We start from the raw sequence: 13,247 nt of genomic DNA on the forward strand, positions 1-13,247 counted from the left end.
CCCAACGGAGAAGGATTTGGTCTTGACTCTTATGTTATATGCTTCGAAATGCTTTTCATTCCATTTCCTCGGGTGTTTTCCAATATGTCGTTTCATGAGATTTATAATAACTTTATTCACAGCTTTAGCTTGCCCATTAGCTTGAGCGTAATAAGGCGATAAATGATGCAGCTTGATTTTCCTTGATTCTATGAACCGAGAGAATTGTTTCCCAGTAAATATTGTCCCTTGATCAGTTGTAATCATCTCGAGAATTCCAAAACGATGGATTATAAAATCTCCTACAAAATCTATGATATCCTTCTAAGTGCCCAATCTAGTAGGCTTTGCTTCTACGCACTTAGTAAAATAGTTAACGGCCACTATCAAGAATTTATGACCAACCGAGGAGTTCGGCTGAATATCTCCAATCAAATCCATAGCCCATCCTCGAAAAGGCCAAGGTTTAATGATTGTATACATCTCAAAAGCAGGGACCCTTTGTATGGAGCTGTGAAACTGACAAGCTTGACATCTTTTGGCATATTTTATACAATCTTCATGTATGTTGGCCAATAATATGCTAGTTGTCGAATTGTCCATCTTAGTCTCCTTCTAGCTAAATGTGCTCTGCACAAAGCTTCATGGGCTTCGCCCATAACTAATAAAGCCTCTTCAGGTCCTATACATCTCAATAGTACTTCGGTTGTTCTCTTATAGCGTTGCCCATTTAATAGACAATAGCCAAGTGCTTTTTTTTTTCCTGAAAATGATATTCAACCCGTTTATTACGATCATCCAAAAATTCGATTAACGACCTTCTCCAATCTTCTTGTGTTTCGACTGGAGCAATCATCATCGGTTCTCGTATATGAACCGATGGTAAAAGCCTTCTTTCTATTTTCACCTCATTCGTTTTCGGCTCTTTATACCCTGAAGCCGATTGAGCCAAATCATTGGCTTGCTCGTTTTCTTCTCTTAAGAGATGCACGAACTCTGCTTCCCCAAAATTACAAAGTAATTCTATGGTTTTCTTTAAATAATTTTGTAGATTTTGATTTTCATATCGGTATTCCCCATTTACCTGTTTGATTACTAGTTATGGATCACCGATGATTTTAAGTGAACGTGCTTCCAATTCTTGCAAAATTTTAAGGCCGATTATTAAAGCCTCGTATTCGGCTTGGTTATTAGAACAGCCGAAATTCAATTCAAAAGCAAACTGGTAAGTGTAGTCTTCAGGAGACCATATAACAATTCCGGCCCCTGCTGATTCGGCTCTTTTTGATCCATCAAAATAGAGTATCCAAGGTTGACAACCGACCAAGCTCTATACTGGTTCCTCAACCTCGACACATGAATGATCAGCCAAGAAATCAGCTATTGCTTGCCCTTTAACTACTTTTGCCGGCACGTAATTAAGAGAAAACATAGACAACGCTAACATCCATCGTCCGATCCGTTCAGAGCCAGATGTCATCATCACCTTCATTCTTGGGAGTAGGCCTGACTTGCCAGTTTCTTTTTTGAATTTGGTGCTGTTCTGACTCCTCACTCCTTTCAACTAGTTGTCCTTTTCAACCGGTTCTTTTTGAACATATTCTTTCTCTCTATTGAACCGGTTTCACTATTTCTCATTTTACTTTATTTTTTTGGATCGGTTATTTTTTCTATATTGAATTGGTTTCTCTTTCTCCTCATTCTTGGGTCTATCCACCTCTCTTTTAAGTTGACTAAAAAAGGGAAAAAGATTTGACATTTCGGTTTTCTCTACTTTTCTGACTCTTTTGTTTTTCCTCCATAATTAATTTTTTTTTCGGTTTTCTCTTCTTTCCTTACTCTTTCGTATTCCCACCCCAATTAATATTTTTGGGGTTTTATCTTTGTCCCTTGTTGTTTTGTCTTCCCTCCCCAATTAACAGTTTTCATTTGTTACAATGCTGCAACCATCTTCTCCATTCTATTGTTCCAACTCCCCTCCCATCCCTTTCCCTCCCCTCCCCTCTTTTTCCTTCGATCTTCTCTCTCCTTTCCTTTCCCCTTCCTAAGATTTTGATCATTCTCCATTGCCGACGTCGAAGCCTACGACAGCGCCACCGCCACTGCCTCCGCCACTACTTCTCACGTTCGAGAGGCAGCAGCCATCATCGACGTCACTTAGAAGAAGGTAAACAGGACATTACTAAGATCAACGACATTTCTATGCTCGGCTAATGCAATACTGTCGAAACCTTAGGCTTCTCCTCCGTCGCCTTCAACACCATGCTTTTTGAGGCCTCAATGGACATCGATGATGAGATCCAACACTCAAATTAGTCTGATTTTCATCAAATATTGTTATTCCTCTTCACCCTCTCAACAGATATTGCTATTTTTCTTCAACTTCTCATCAGATATTGCTATTGCTATTTCTCTTCACCAAATATCGCTACTCCTTTTCACCTTCTCACTAGATATTGCTATTTCTCTTCACCTTCTCACCAGATATTACTATTTCTCTTCACTTTCTCTTCACCAGATATTGCTATTTTTCTTCACCTTCCTACCAGATATTGCTATTTCTCTTCACCTTCGCACCAGATATTGCTATTTCTTTTCACCTTCTCTTTTTTTTGGATTAGTAAATGGTAAATATTTTAAGCACATTTTGTATTCTAGTTTTTTTTCCTTTAAATTTCTATTGGCCGCATATCGCAGGTCCGTACACTAGTTTGAGTACATGCATATATATATATATATATATATATATATATATATATATATATATATATATATATATATATATATATATATATATAGTAGGGCTGCTGTGCTCTCAGGAGCACGGAGGCTTCTGTGCTCCTGAGCCGTTTTCGATGATGGATTTTCGAATCGACGATCGGCTCCGTTAGACTTAATCTAGCGCATTTGAAATTTCTAGAAAATAATTTTTGCGATTTTTTGATATCATTTACCTAGTGATCGAAAGGATTCAAAATCCATAATTTTTAATGGTTGATATCTGCCGTTTTCAAGTTTAACGGTGTAGAAGTATTCAAATAAGATGAAATTTTGATACAAAATTCTTTATACTATCTATAACAAGATCAATATTTCTGATCGAAAATTTTAGTGCTATATCATCACTTTTTATAGGATTTTTATTTTCAACCGTTAAAAATTATTGATTTTGAATCCTTTCGATTACTAGGTAAATGATATCGAAAAATTGCAAAAATTATTTTCTAGAAACTTCAAATATGCTAGATCAAATTTAACGGAGCCGATCGTCAATTTGGAAACTCCATCATCGTAAACGGCTCAAGAGCACGGAGGCCTCCGAGCTCCTGAGAGCACAGTAGCCCTGCTATCTCTCTCTCTCTCTCTCTCTCTATATATATATATATATAGCGAGGCTACTATACTTCTGGAAGTACGGAGCCTTCCGTGCTTTCAGGTCGTTTTTGATGTTGCGACTTTCAAATGGTCAATCNCCTGAGAGCACAGTAGCCCTGCTATCTCTCTCTCTCTCTCTCTCTCTATATATATATATATATGAGTCCGGCTACTATACTATTGACAATACCAAGCGCTTTGTGTGATTGAGTTTTCCGCCAATAGATCTATTCCCTTAATCATTTCCACCAATTAGATCATGCTACTCAACCATAAGGGACCACTATTATCCTAATTAGGGACCACTATCATCCTAGCCGCACATCCTTCATTCCAGGGCCAAAAATCTAATAGCATCAATTGCTTAGTACTATATATATATCGATAGTATAGTAGCCTGGTTCTATATATATACACACACACAAATGTTAGGGATCAGATATATGGTGAAATAAAGAAAGAGTTTGGGGACCAAAATAAAAATGGAGCACTAGTTGGTGACCAATATTATGGTGCTGTTATCCAATTATAAAATTAAATAACAAAAAGTTAAAACCTATCTAATTAATATAACTAGATGGATAATTGATAGTTACACGTTTTGTTTCTTTTTTTTTTTTCCTTTGAGGTTCTTCTTTTTGTTCTAATATTTCTATGCTCTAGGTCCTAAATATGTGTGACATGGTTTTACATCCATAATTTGATCCTCCAGTGGTCCTATGTCAGTTGGGAAAGAGATTATGACTGAAATCATAAAGATCAGGGATTTTAATTAGGCTTTAATAATTTTGACGGGTGATTTGGGCCTAATCTATTGTTAATGCTAATGGCAATTGGTATCAGAACTTGTTTGATAGCTACAGTGTCAGATAGTCTCATATCGCTCGCCTGATAATCTGTTATTAATGCTAATATCAGTTGGTAATAAAATTGATTTGCTAGTCAAATTGTGATAGTCTCACATTGCCCAACCCTATAATATTGGACTAGGGAGTAGGACAGTCCCGTATCGCCAGTTTCACATCGCCTAGTAATCTTAGGTTAAGGAATGGGCAAAGACTAGAGGTAAAAACTGTAATGCACTAAACTTTTGCAAATAGCAGGGTTCTACCGAAAAATAGTAATGAAAACTTTTTAAATAACCTCAGTGGTGTTTGGGAAGCATTAGAATGTTTTCAACGCGAAAACGAACTTTGGGAAGCTAAATCTGCAAAACTACAGATTTTTATTCAGTATCGGTACTGGACTGGAGTACTGATACTTGGCTATAAGGAAATTGGGAGAACTCTTGGGTTTTGCAGAATTCCCTCCAATACCTGTACAGATTCGGACGCGTATCGGTATACTATAAAGTCGAGATAACCAATATTCTGGTTTTGAGGAACTGACTTGAAGTATCAAGATTTTTTAGTAGCATATTGGTATCGAAACCCGCTTATAGGTATTCAACTCTATGAATAGCAGATTTTGGCTGGTTGCAAATATAATTGATTGGAAAGTTTATGTGCAATTGTAAAACTTCTATATATAGCACCATCGCAGCCAAAACCCTATTTCTTTCCCATTTTCCTCTTTCACATTGTCTTTGTTCTTTCTCTCTCTAAAAGAGAGAAAAACCCTAGTTTCCTATTGTTGGATTTTGGAAATCCATCTCTTTGGAGGCTTGGAAGAGATCAAGAGCATCAAAAGGGAGCTTGCAGAGGGAGAAGGCAACCATTTCCACCGATGTTTCTTTTGCTAGCTAGAAGGAGAAGAGATGAGTTAGGGTTTTTAAAATTTATTGTTGGAGATATTTCCAAATGAGGGACTTTATAATTCTAACTTGATTAAAACTTTTTTCAGGATTTTAGTGTTCTAAAGAGATTAAGGAGCATTTCCAAGAGAAGATCCAAGAGAATATGAGGAATATTACCGAAATGAGCTTGATCTATTCTTTGCCTAAAAAATAGTAGCCTAACATATTTAGTATGCATGTTAGAAGATCCTTGATCTATCCTTTGTCTAAAAAATAGTAGCCTAACATATTTAGTATGCATGCTAGAAGATCCTGTCACGCCCCGAGACCTGCCACTTTGGTCGGATTCGGGCGCGCCAACAGACCGCCGAACGGACAGACTTTTTCCTTTCCGCCCAAGGCGTCACAATTAATACAATTCAAGATGTTTCAACCAGGAATAGAATTCATACAGAAATTGTATAAGGAAGGCATCAGAAACATAAACAACTATGCTATTACAAGTATTCACTTTACATTCACATTACATTTACATTTTTTCTTTCCAAATACAATCAACATTGCTATTACAATTTTCTTTCATTCTCTTCATTTCAATTCTCCTAAGCTACGTAGTAGAGGTACTTCTATCCTACTCACAAAGGGTAGGGCGCTATCTACTGAGCTATGCCCTTTCTCGCGCCGCCGCGCCGCTCACGTATGGACCTGAAAAACATGGGGGTGAGAACTATAAACATAGTTCCCAATGGATACGGCCACCCAAGAAAAGAGCTCGACCTACCAGGTCCAAAGAAGACAATATAAGCAAGTTAGTCCAACATATAACATATAGTTCAACTTTATGCAATTAAATGAACATCATACTTATACCCCAACAAAATGCAATAATGAAATCAATGCAAGTAGGTATCCTCTTCTACTTTCTATTTCACTATCCATATCATTGACAATTCGCGCCTAAGGTTTCTCTTACCTTAGCCTAACTAACCACCCGACTCACTTTCGAGTCAATTATTAGCGGACTACCGCTCTTGTCCAGGCCTTAGGAGAGGAACCTGCCGTACACCTCAGCCTTCAACCTACGCGGCAGGTGAGGAATATACCACAAGCACCTCCGATACCAAGTCGCCCAACGAGAAAGGAACATGCCGTGCACCCGCAATCAGGGATCCCCCGGTGGGAGAGGAATATACCGTGCATCCACGGCCGAGACCGCCGATAGGGAGAGGAACATGCCATGCACCCTAGCTCACAAGATCTCGTGGTGGGAGAGAAACATACCGTGCCCACAGTCAAGAATCATCCATAGTCACAAGTCTTGGGATTCCGGAATCTTCTTTCTAAGGCCCCGTTTGGATGCATAGTAAATAAATTCCATGGAGTTTAAATACCGTAGTTTTGGTCCAAATGAAATGGAGTATCCTGTAACTCCAAAAAAATTCCACGGGTTACTTTAAAAGCTGTTTGGATACACATTTTAGAATTCTACAGGATTTCTGATAATCTTTAAAAATTACCCTTGTGAATTTAAACTTAAATTATTAGTTATTAAATGACTTTAAAATCTAAAAATTTAAAATAAAATTTTAAAATTTAAATTTAAATTATTAACTATTAAAATATTTTAAAATTTAATTTTAAATTACTAGCCGTTAGAGAGCTCGAAAATCAAAAAAACTAGCCGTTGGTGAGCTCAAAAATCAATAAACTAGCCGTTAGAGAGCTCGAAAATAAAAAAAACTAGCCGTTGGAGAGCTCAAAAATAAAAAAACTAGCCGTTAGATAGCTCAAAAATCAAAAAACTAGCCGTTGGAGAGAAGTATTATGCTTCACATGCCATCCAAAGTCTATTTAAAGAAACCAAGTTATTACAATCACATACCTAATAGTTATTACATTCTCTTCTCTATATTTCTAAACCTACAAACTATGGATAATAATAATCTCGCACTTCTTCTTTTGAAGAGAAGGGAAGAAGAGGAGTTTGAGTTCATGAATTTCGTTCATCCAATAACAAGTAGTGATGAAATATCAGAGAGAAGACGTATTCACACATCTATTCTTACTGGTGCAATGTATGTTCAAGAAGTTCTTGAAGGCCATGAAGAACGATGCAAAAGAGAGTTTCGAATGGAGACTCATGTTTTTAAAGCACTGGTCAAATGCTTGAAGGATAAAAGACTTATTTCAGATACGAAATATGTCAGCGTGGAAGAGCAGGTAGCCATGTTTTTATTTATCTTGTCTAAAAATGCAAGTAATCGTACCGTACAAGAGCGTTTTCAACATAGTGGGGAAACAGTAAGCCGTCATTTTCGAGCGGTGTTAGAAGCAGTTACTATACTCACTGAAGATTTAATTCAACGACCATTGGCAATCACTCCATCGAATATCCGATGGAACAATAAGTTTTATCCTTATTTTGAGGTAATGTGATTTGCTTACTTACTTTAATTTAATTCAACTACCACTACAATTCATTAATAAATTAATTTGTAATTTCCAATTGATTTAATTAATTTTTTGTCAAATGTAGGATTGCATTGGGGCTATTGATGGAACTCACATTCCTATAACAATTGCGACGAGCTTGCAAGAACCATATCGTAATCGAAAACAAACATTATCTCAAAATGTTATGGTTGCATGTGATTTTAATCTTCGTTTTGTTTATGTAAGAGCTGGTTGGGAAGGTTCAGCATCAGATGCGAGGATATTACAAGACGCCTTAAACAATGGTTTTACAATTCCACGTGGAAAATATTATTTAGTTGATGCAGGTTATGCTAATACACCAAGTTTTATTGCTCCATATCGCGGCATACGATATCATTTAAGAGAGCAAGGTGCAACTAATGAGAAGCCAAAGGATTATAAAGAATTATTCAATCTTCGTCATTCACAACTCAGAAATCATGTCGAGCGTATTATTGGAGTTGTAAAAATGCGTTTTCCAATTTTAAAGACAGCTACATATCATTCTATCGATAATCAAACTGACATTGTGACGGCTTGTTGTGTATTGCATAATTTTATCCGAAATCGTAATGGGACGGAAGATTGGTTGAATGATGGCATTTCAGAAATCAGAAATCATGAAATTATCGATGTGCCAGATGGGGATGAGGAATATGCTGAGGATATTGACTCTATGAATAATCAACGCAGAGCAGGCAATTTTAAGCGTGAAGAAATTGCAAAAAAAATGTGGACTGATTATATAGCTAGACACCAATCTAGGAGGAATTCTTGATTGTTACTGAATATTAGACATATATTTATTTTTCATTAACATGTATCATGAAGTTGTATGCCACTATTATATATGAATATCATTTCTCCTTATAAATTTTACGAATTTTTTTTTTCAATGTACGAAATATACAAAAAAAAGTCTACCACCACTATAAAAAATATATGAAGAAATATCATTCATGAAGTTTAGCATTATATAAATATAGCTAACAAATATTTAATCAATCAAAAGTTTAATAAACGTGCGAACAAAAAGTTTAAGAAACTAACAAACTTCAACTAAAAGATTTAACATGGCAACAAAATAAAAGAAACCTAACAAAAAGAAAAGTAAACTAAACAACCGTAGCAACAACCTTATGATTTAATTCTAAATTCCCTCTTCCCAAGCCCTTCTTATCCAATAAGTTCTATGTTCATCCTTCAATGAAAGCCAAGCCTCACGATTTTTTTTCTTTCTTTGGAACACTCTTGAAGCTTTAAACACCTCGTCTGCGGTCCATGAATTAGGTAACGCATAAAACACCTCCATACATTTATCAACTGAATACTTATCATCATGATAACCTTTTGTTTGAAGTTCTGCTGCGGTGATAATGGCTTTAGCAATTTTATCATCGCCCCTTTCCTTCACAATTAGGTAATCTCCCATTTTATCAATATTTTCTTTTTTTTGTTTTCTTTTTCTACAACTTGATGTAGTCTTGGCTTCTCCTTCTGTTTGTGTTTGTGATTGTGAAGGTGGAGGCATTTGAACTGGGTGGGGTATGTCACTTGCCGAAGGTATTTGAGCTGACAAATCGACCTCTTGAGTCTCTTCAACATGTTCATCAAAATCCACTCCAACACCCGGAATTGTGGCTAATGGAGACTCCGGTTGTGATGACAGATCGATATGGGAGGCCGATGATGAACCTCTAGAGAAATTACTATAATACTCACATCCACGAGCACGTTTACCTTCTGCATATGTGCCTTCAATATATAAAGATGAAATACATATGAATATTAATGCTACAAAAGAAAAAGAAATAAAATTTCAATTAAAGCTACCATACCTTCATAAATATCATATAGTGCTTCATACCATGGAAAGGGCTTGTTGTGCCATTTCCTAAGTTCTTTGTTAGTCTTCAAAAAATAAGAAAAAAATTATTGCTAGAAATGAAAAAAAGAAACATATATAATCAATATTTAATATGTGCTACTCACATTAATCAACGGTTCCCAAACTTCTGATGGAGCAGAAACCATTTTTTTATCTCCGTCCCAACCGAAGCCACTCATCTCTACTAAGCTTTTCACAGCTTTAAATTGCTTTTTCAATTGTTGCTCTTGATCTTTCACTTGTTCTACTGTATAATTGGAATGGGGAAATTTAATACTCATTGCCTTATGTATACTACGCCATGCCTCTTTAGTCCATCCATTTTGACCTCTCCATTTATCTTTATTATGTTCTTGTAAAAGTTCAACTAAATGGGCTCTATGCACATCCGTCCATTTTGCTCGTGTTTGTTTTTTTAGATCATTGCCTGTACAATTCATAAATTATATAAAAAAAAGACTACAATAATTTATAAATCCTAAAAGGTTTTATATCAATCCTGTATACATACAAGAAAATGAAAAAGCAAAAAAAGTCCATCAGACCAACCAACAGCTTGTATTAGATGCAGTTGAAATTAGTATTCCATATAAATGCCATGCACAATATGGAAACCAAACAATGCCCATCTTGTATATGAAGATTATAACACAAGAAGCAGGTTTTCATGATCAGCATTATACAAAGTGCAACAATTATTAATCAACAAGACTCTGACAGCTGAAATAAAGATGCAAGTATATCGAAGAAATTCGAGATTTCCTATAAAGATAAGCTTAAAGTTGGCTTCTTAGTAACCAACCATTATTACTTTTGATAAGTTTAAAGTTGGCTTCTTATTGATATGCCTTCTTAGTAACCGTCGCCAGATATAACAGAGCCAACCGAAAAGGTCAGGAAACATTGCATAAGAACAGAAAAATTAAGCTGTCTCAATAATTTGGTAAACAAATAAAAGTTTGCAAGATTGATATTGATTTCTAAGGTGAGATTGCTATTTACTTGATAGAAGAATATCAAATAGGCGCAAAAAAAATAAAAAAAAAAGAAAACACATGGACAAAAACACACATCTATTATTCGTATCGATTAAACGCCAGATAGTCTAATTAGCTCTTTTATTCGTTGAGATTAAACGTCTATCAAATGGATCAGAAAACACACATCCCAGGTAATGCAAGAAAAATCAAGACCTATATATCTTACGAAAATTAAAAATATGATGAATTAATCAAAATCTAACTTATTGAACAAAAAAAAAAAAATCAGATTTCTTTGTTACCTGTTGGAGGAGGGAAATGGGGCTGCCCTTCTCCGGACATCGCAAGACGAGGGGTGAGAGGGGCGAGACAAGATCGAGGCAAGAAAATGGCGGCCGAGGTTAGTGCGGCGGCGGCGGCGGCCGAGGTGATCGTGACTTTGGCTGTAGTAGCGTGCGAGATGTGTGCGGCTGCGGCAGTAGCCCGCGAGATGGCGGCGACGGCGGCAGCCCGCGAGATGGCAGCAGCGGTGGCCGAGATCCTCGGCGGCGACTGAGAGAGATGCGGCTGAGGAGAGAGAGAGGATGGGAGGAAGCTGTGGATTGGAGAGGGCAACGGAAGGGAGAGACGCGAGAGAAGTCGGGCGAGGGGGGAGCCGCTCCAAAAAAAATAGGGTAACTTTTTTTCCAAAGAAAATATCAGAGGTTACTTTTACCCCATTTTTTAGGGTATAGTTAAACTATACCCTATTTTGTTGGGATATTTTTTAAACATCCAAACACCTCTTAGGAATTTTTTCCCACACCCATAGGATAACTATACTTTACCCCAAAAATATAACCATCCAAACAGGCCCTTAGTCTCAAGGGTTCATCACATACCCTATATTGTCAACCTTTTTAGGTTCATAGTCACATGTCCAAGTGGTCTTCCTACCACTATGTTATCCAACATATGTTCAATGACACTAGGTTCAATGACATTCCAATCCAAGTTGTCTTCCTACCACTATGTTATCCAACCTATATTCAATAACACTAGATTCAATATTCAATCATATTCTTTCTCCATCCTAGTTGTCCATACTAGGATTTATAGTTTTCATGACATTTAGTCCTTGAATTCCTACTTGTCGAATTCTCTAATTTTCCTAGAATTCATCACCTATGTTCAATATTCACACATTGGCATACATATATATACATCCTATATGTTCTCACATGCCTATGTCATCATTCAATAGTAGATATATAACATTATCTAGTAACATATGATTTATACATCTATATTTACAACACATAACCTACCATTATATAAATACATCAACAATAATACCATACTTTACTCTCTTGATATGGAAGTAACCTAGTCACTTCAGTGAAGCACAATCCACCTCATAAGCTTCCTAATTGCTTGTAGACACTTACAATTAGACCAACCTCTTAAATCTCCAAGCTTGCTCCAAAGCTTTCCTTGTCTTACACAAGAGATCCATTCGTTACCAATTTTGAACCCCCAAACGATTTTTTCTTTTGAAATCAAGTTGCCCTACTTGATTTTCTAATTCTCAATTAGGATTTTAAAGGGTTAAAATATTTTTAGAACCCTCCACAAGCAAATCCCTCTTTCAACTTAGGGTTGCTCCAAATTAGAGAAAAATCTCAAATCTCATAATAAATCTCACAATTTGTGGTCTAGATTTACCTAGGGTTTACCAAAATCCTAAATCTAAGGATTAAAATCAAAACCCTAACTTCAAATCCTAAAACTCATCTTTGCCCAAAGCTTTCCTCTTCTTCTTACTCAAAGAGAAAGCCTTCTACCTCCAAAATCTTCGTTCAAAACTTGATCCTTGAAGCTTCAAGGGTTGAAAAAGAAGGAGATAAAGAAGTAGGAGAGGAGCTTCTCTCTCCCTCTCTATCCATGTGTGCGTGTGTGTGTTCTGCAGAGAAAAAGGGGGAAAGGTTCCCTTATATAAGCCCCAAACTGAAATTACCAATTTACCCCTCAAATTCAGCATTCTGCAGCACTGCGTACCAGTACTCGGATTGGTGTATCAGTACTCGGGCATCCTGTCCAGGTATCTAGTTTCCAGTACCTCAAAATCCGAACGTTGGATTCTCAATTTTTCTACTGCGTACCGGAACCCAGTTTCTAGTACCAATACTCAGTACAAATCTAGTACCGATACCCACTTTGGTTCCTCAAAACCCAAGAGCTAGTTCCTCACATTTTGTATTGCATAGCGGTACCCAGTTTCCGGTACCGGTACTCAATACAAAATATGTACTTTTACAAATTTTACCTTTCAAAGTCCGTTTTCGCACCCGGTTGGTGCCGAAAACACTCGAACACTCCCCAAACTTTGCCAGGACTAATTTAATAGCTTTTTAAATTAGTTCTCGCCAAAACTTTCTGCGTTTGGTTGGAGAACTAAATTTTGGAGAACAACTTTTGTTATTTTCGAGAATAGGGGATATTCCGGTACAAGATAGAACAATTGTAAATTTGTGTTTGGATGCGTTCGAGGATATTCTAGAGGATATCCTAAATAGCGTTTGGATAAAAAGTCTAGAACAACGTCTAAATATGTTTTTAAAAATAAAATAATTAATTTATATTAGTATATTTTATATAAAATTATTTATAAAATTATTTCATATAGTAATTTATAATATAATATTTTATGTAAGAATCTAATTTAAAATAATATATTTTATTTTATTATATATAATAATTTATTTATGTTGTGAGATTCCTGGTGTTCAATTGTGGAGGCTTGTCGGCAGCTCTGGAGAGTGTCGGGACAAGTCCG

At 36.4% G+C, this 13,247-nt stretch overlaps 2 protein-coding genes across 2 annotated transcripts; one reads left to right on the forward strand and one right to left on the reverse strand.

Annotated features, from left to right (window-relative positions):
• Window positions 6,964-8,348, forward strand: LOC109728871 (putative nuclease HARBI1). Its single transcript, XM_020259408.1, has 2 exons — window positions 6,964-7,516; window positions 7,626-8,348. The coding sequence occupies exons 1-2, from the start codon at window positions 7,019-7,021 to the stop codon at window positions 8,340-8,342; spliced, it is 1,215 nt and encodes a 404-aa protein (XP_020114997.1). The 5' UTR covers window positions 6,964-7,018; the 3' UTR covers window positions 8,343-8,348.
• LOC109728843 lies at window positions 8,658-11,087 on the reverse strand. The gene is made up of 4 exons (XM_020259377.1): window positions 10,735-11,087; window positions 9,557-9,879; window positions 9,403-9,475; window positions 8,658-9,319 (listed from the first exon to the last, which is right to left on the reverse strand). The coding sequence occupies exons 1-4, from the start codon at window positions 10,772-10,774 to the stop codon at window positions 8,715-8,717; spliced, it is 1,041 nt and encodes a 346-aa protein (XP_020114966.1). The 5' UTR covers window positions 10,775-11,087; the 3' UTR covers window positions 8,658-8,714.

Source organism: Ananas comosus, linkage group 24, assembly GCF_001540865.1.
Source record: "Ananas comosus cultivar F153 linkage group 24, ASM154086v1, whole genome shotgun sequence".
Classification (NCBI taxonomy): domain Eukaryota; kingdom Viridiplantae; phylum Streptophyta; class Magnoliopsida; order Poales; family Bromeliaceae; genus Ananas; species Ananas comosus.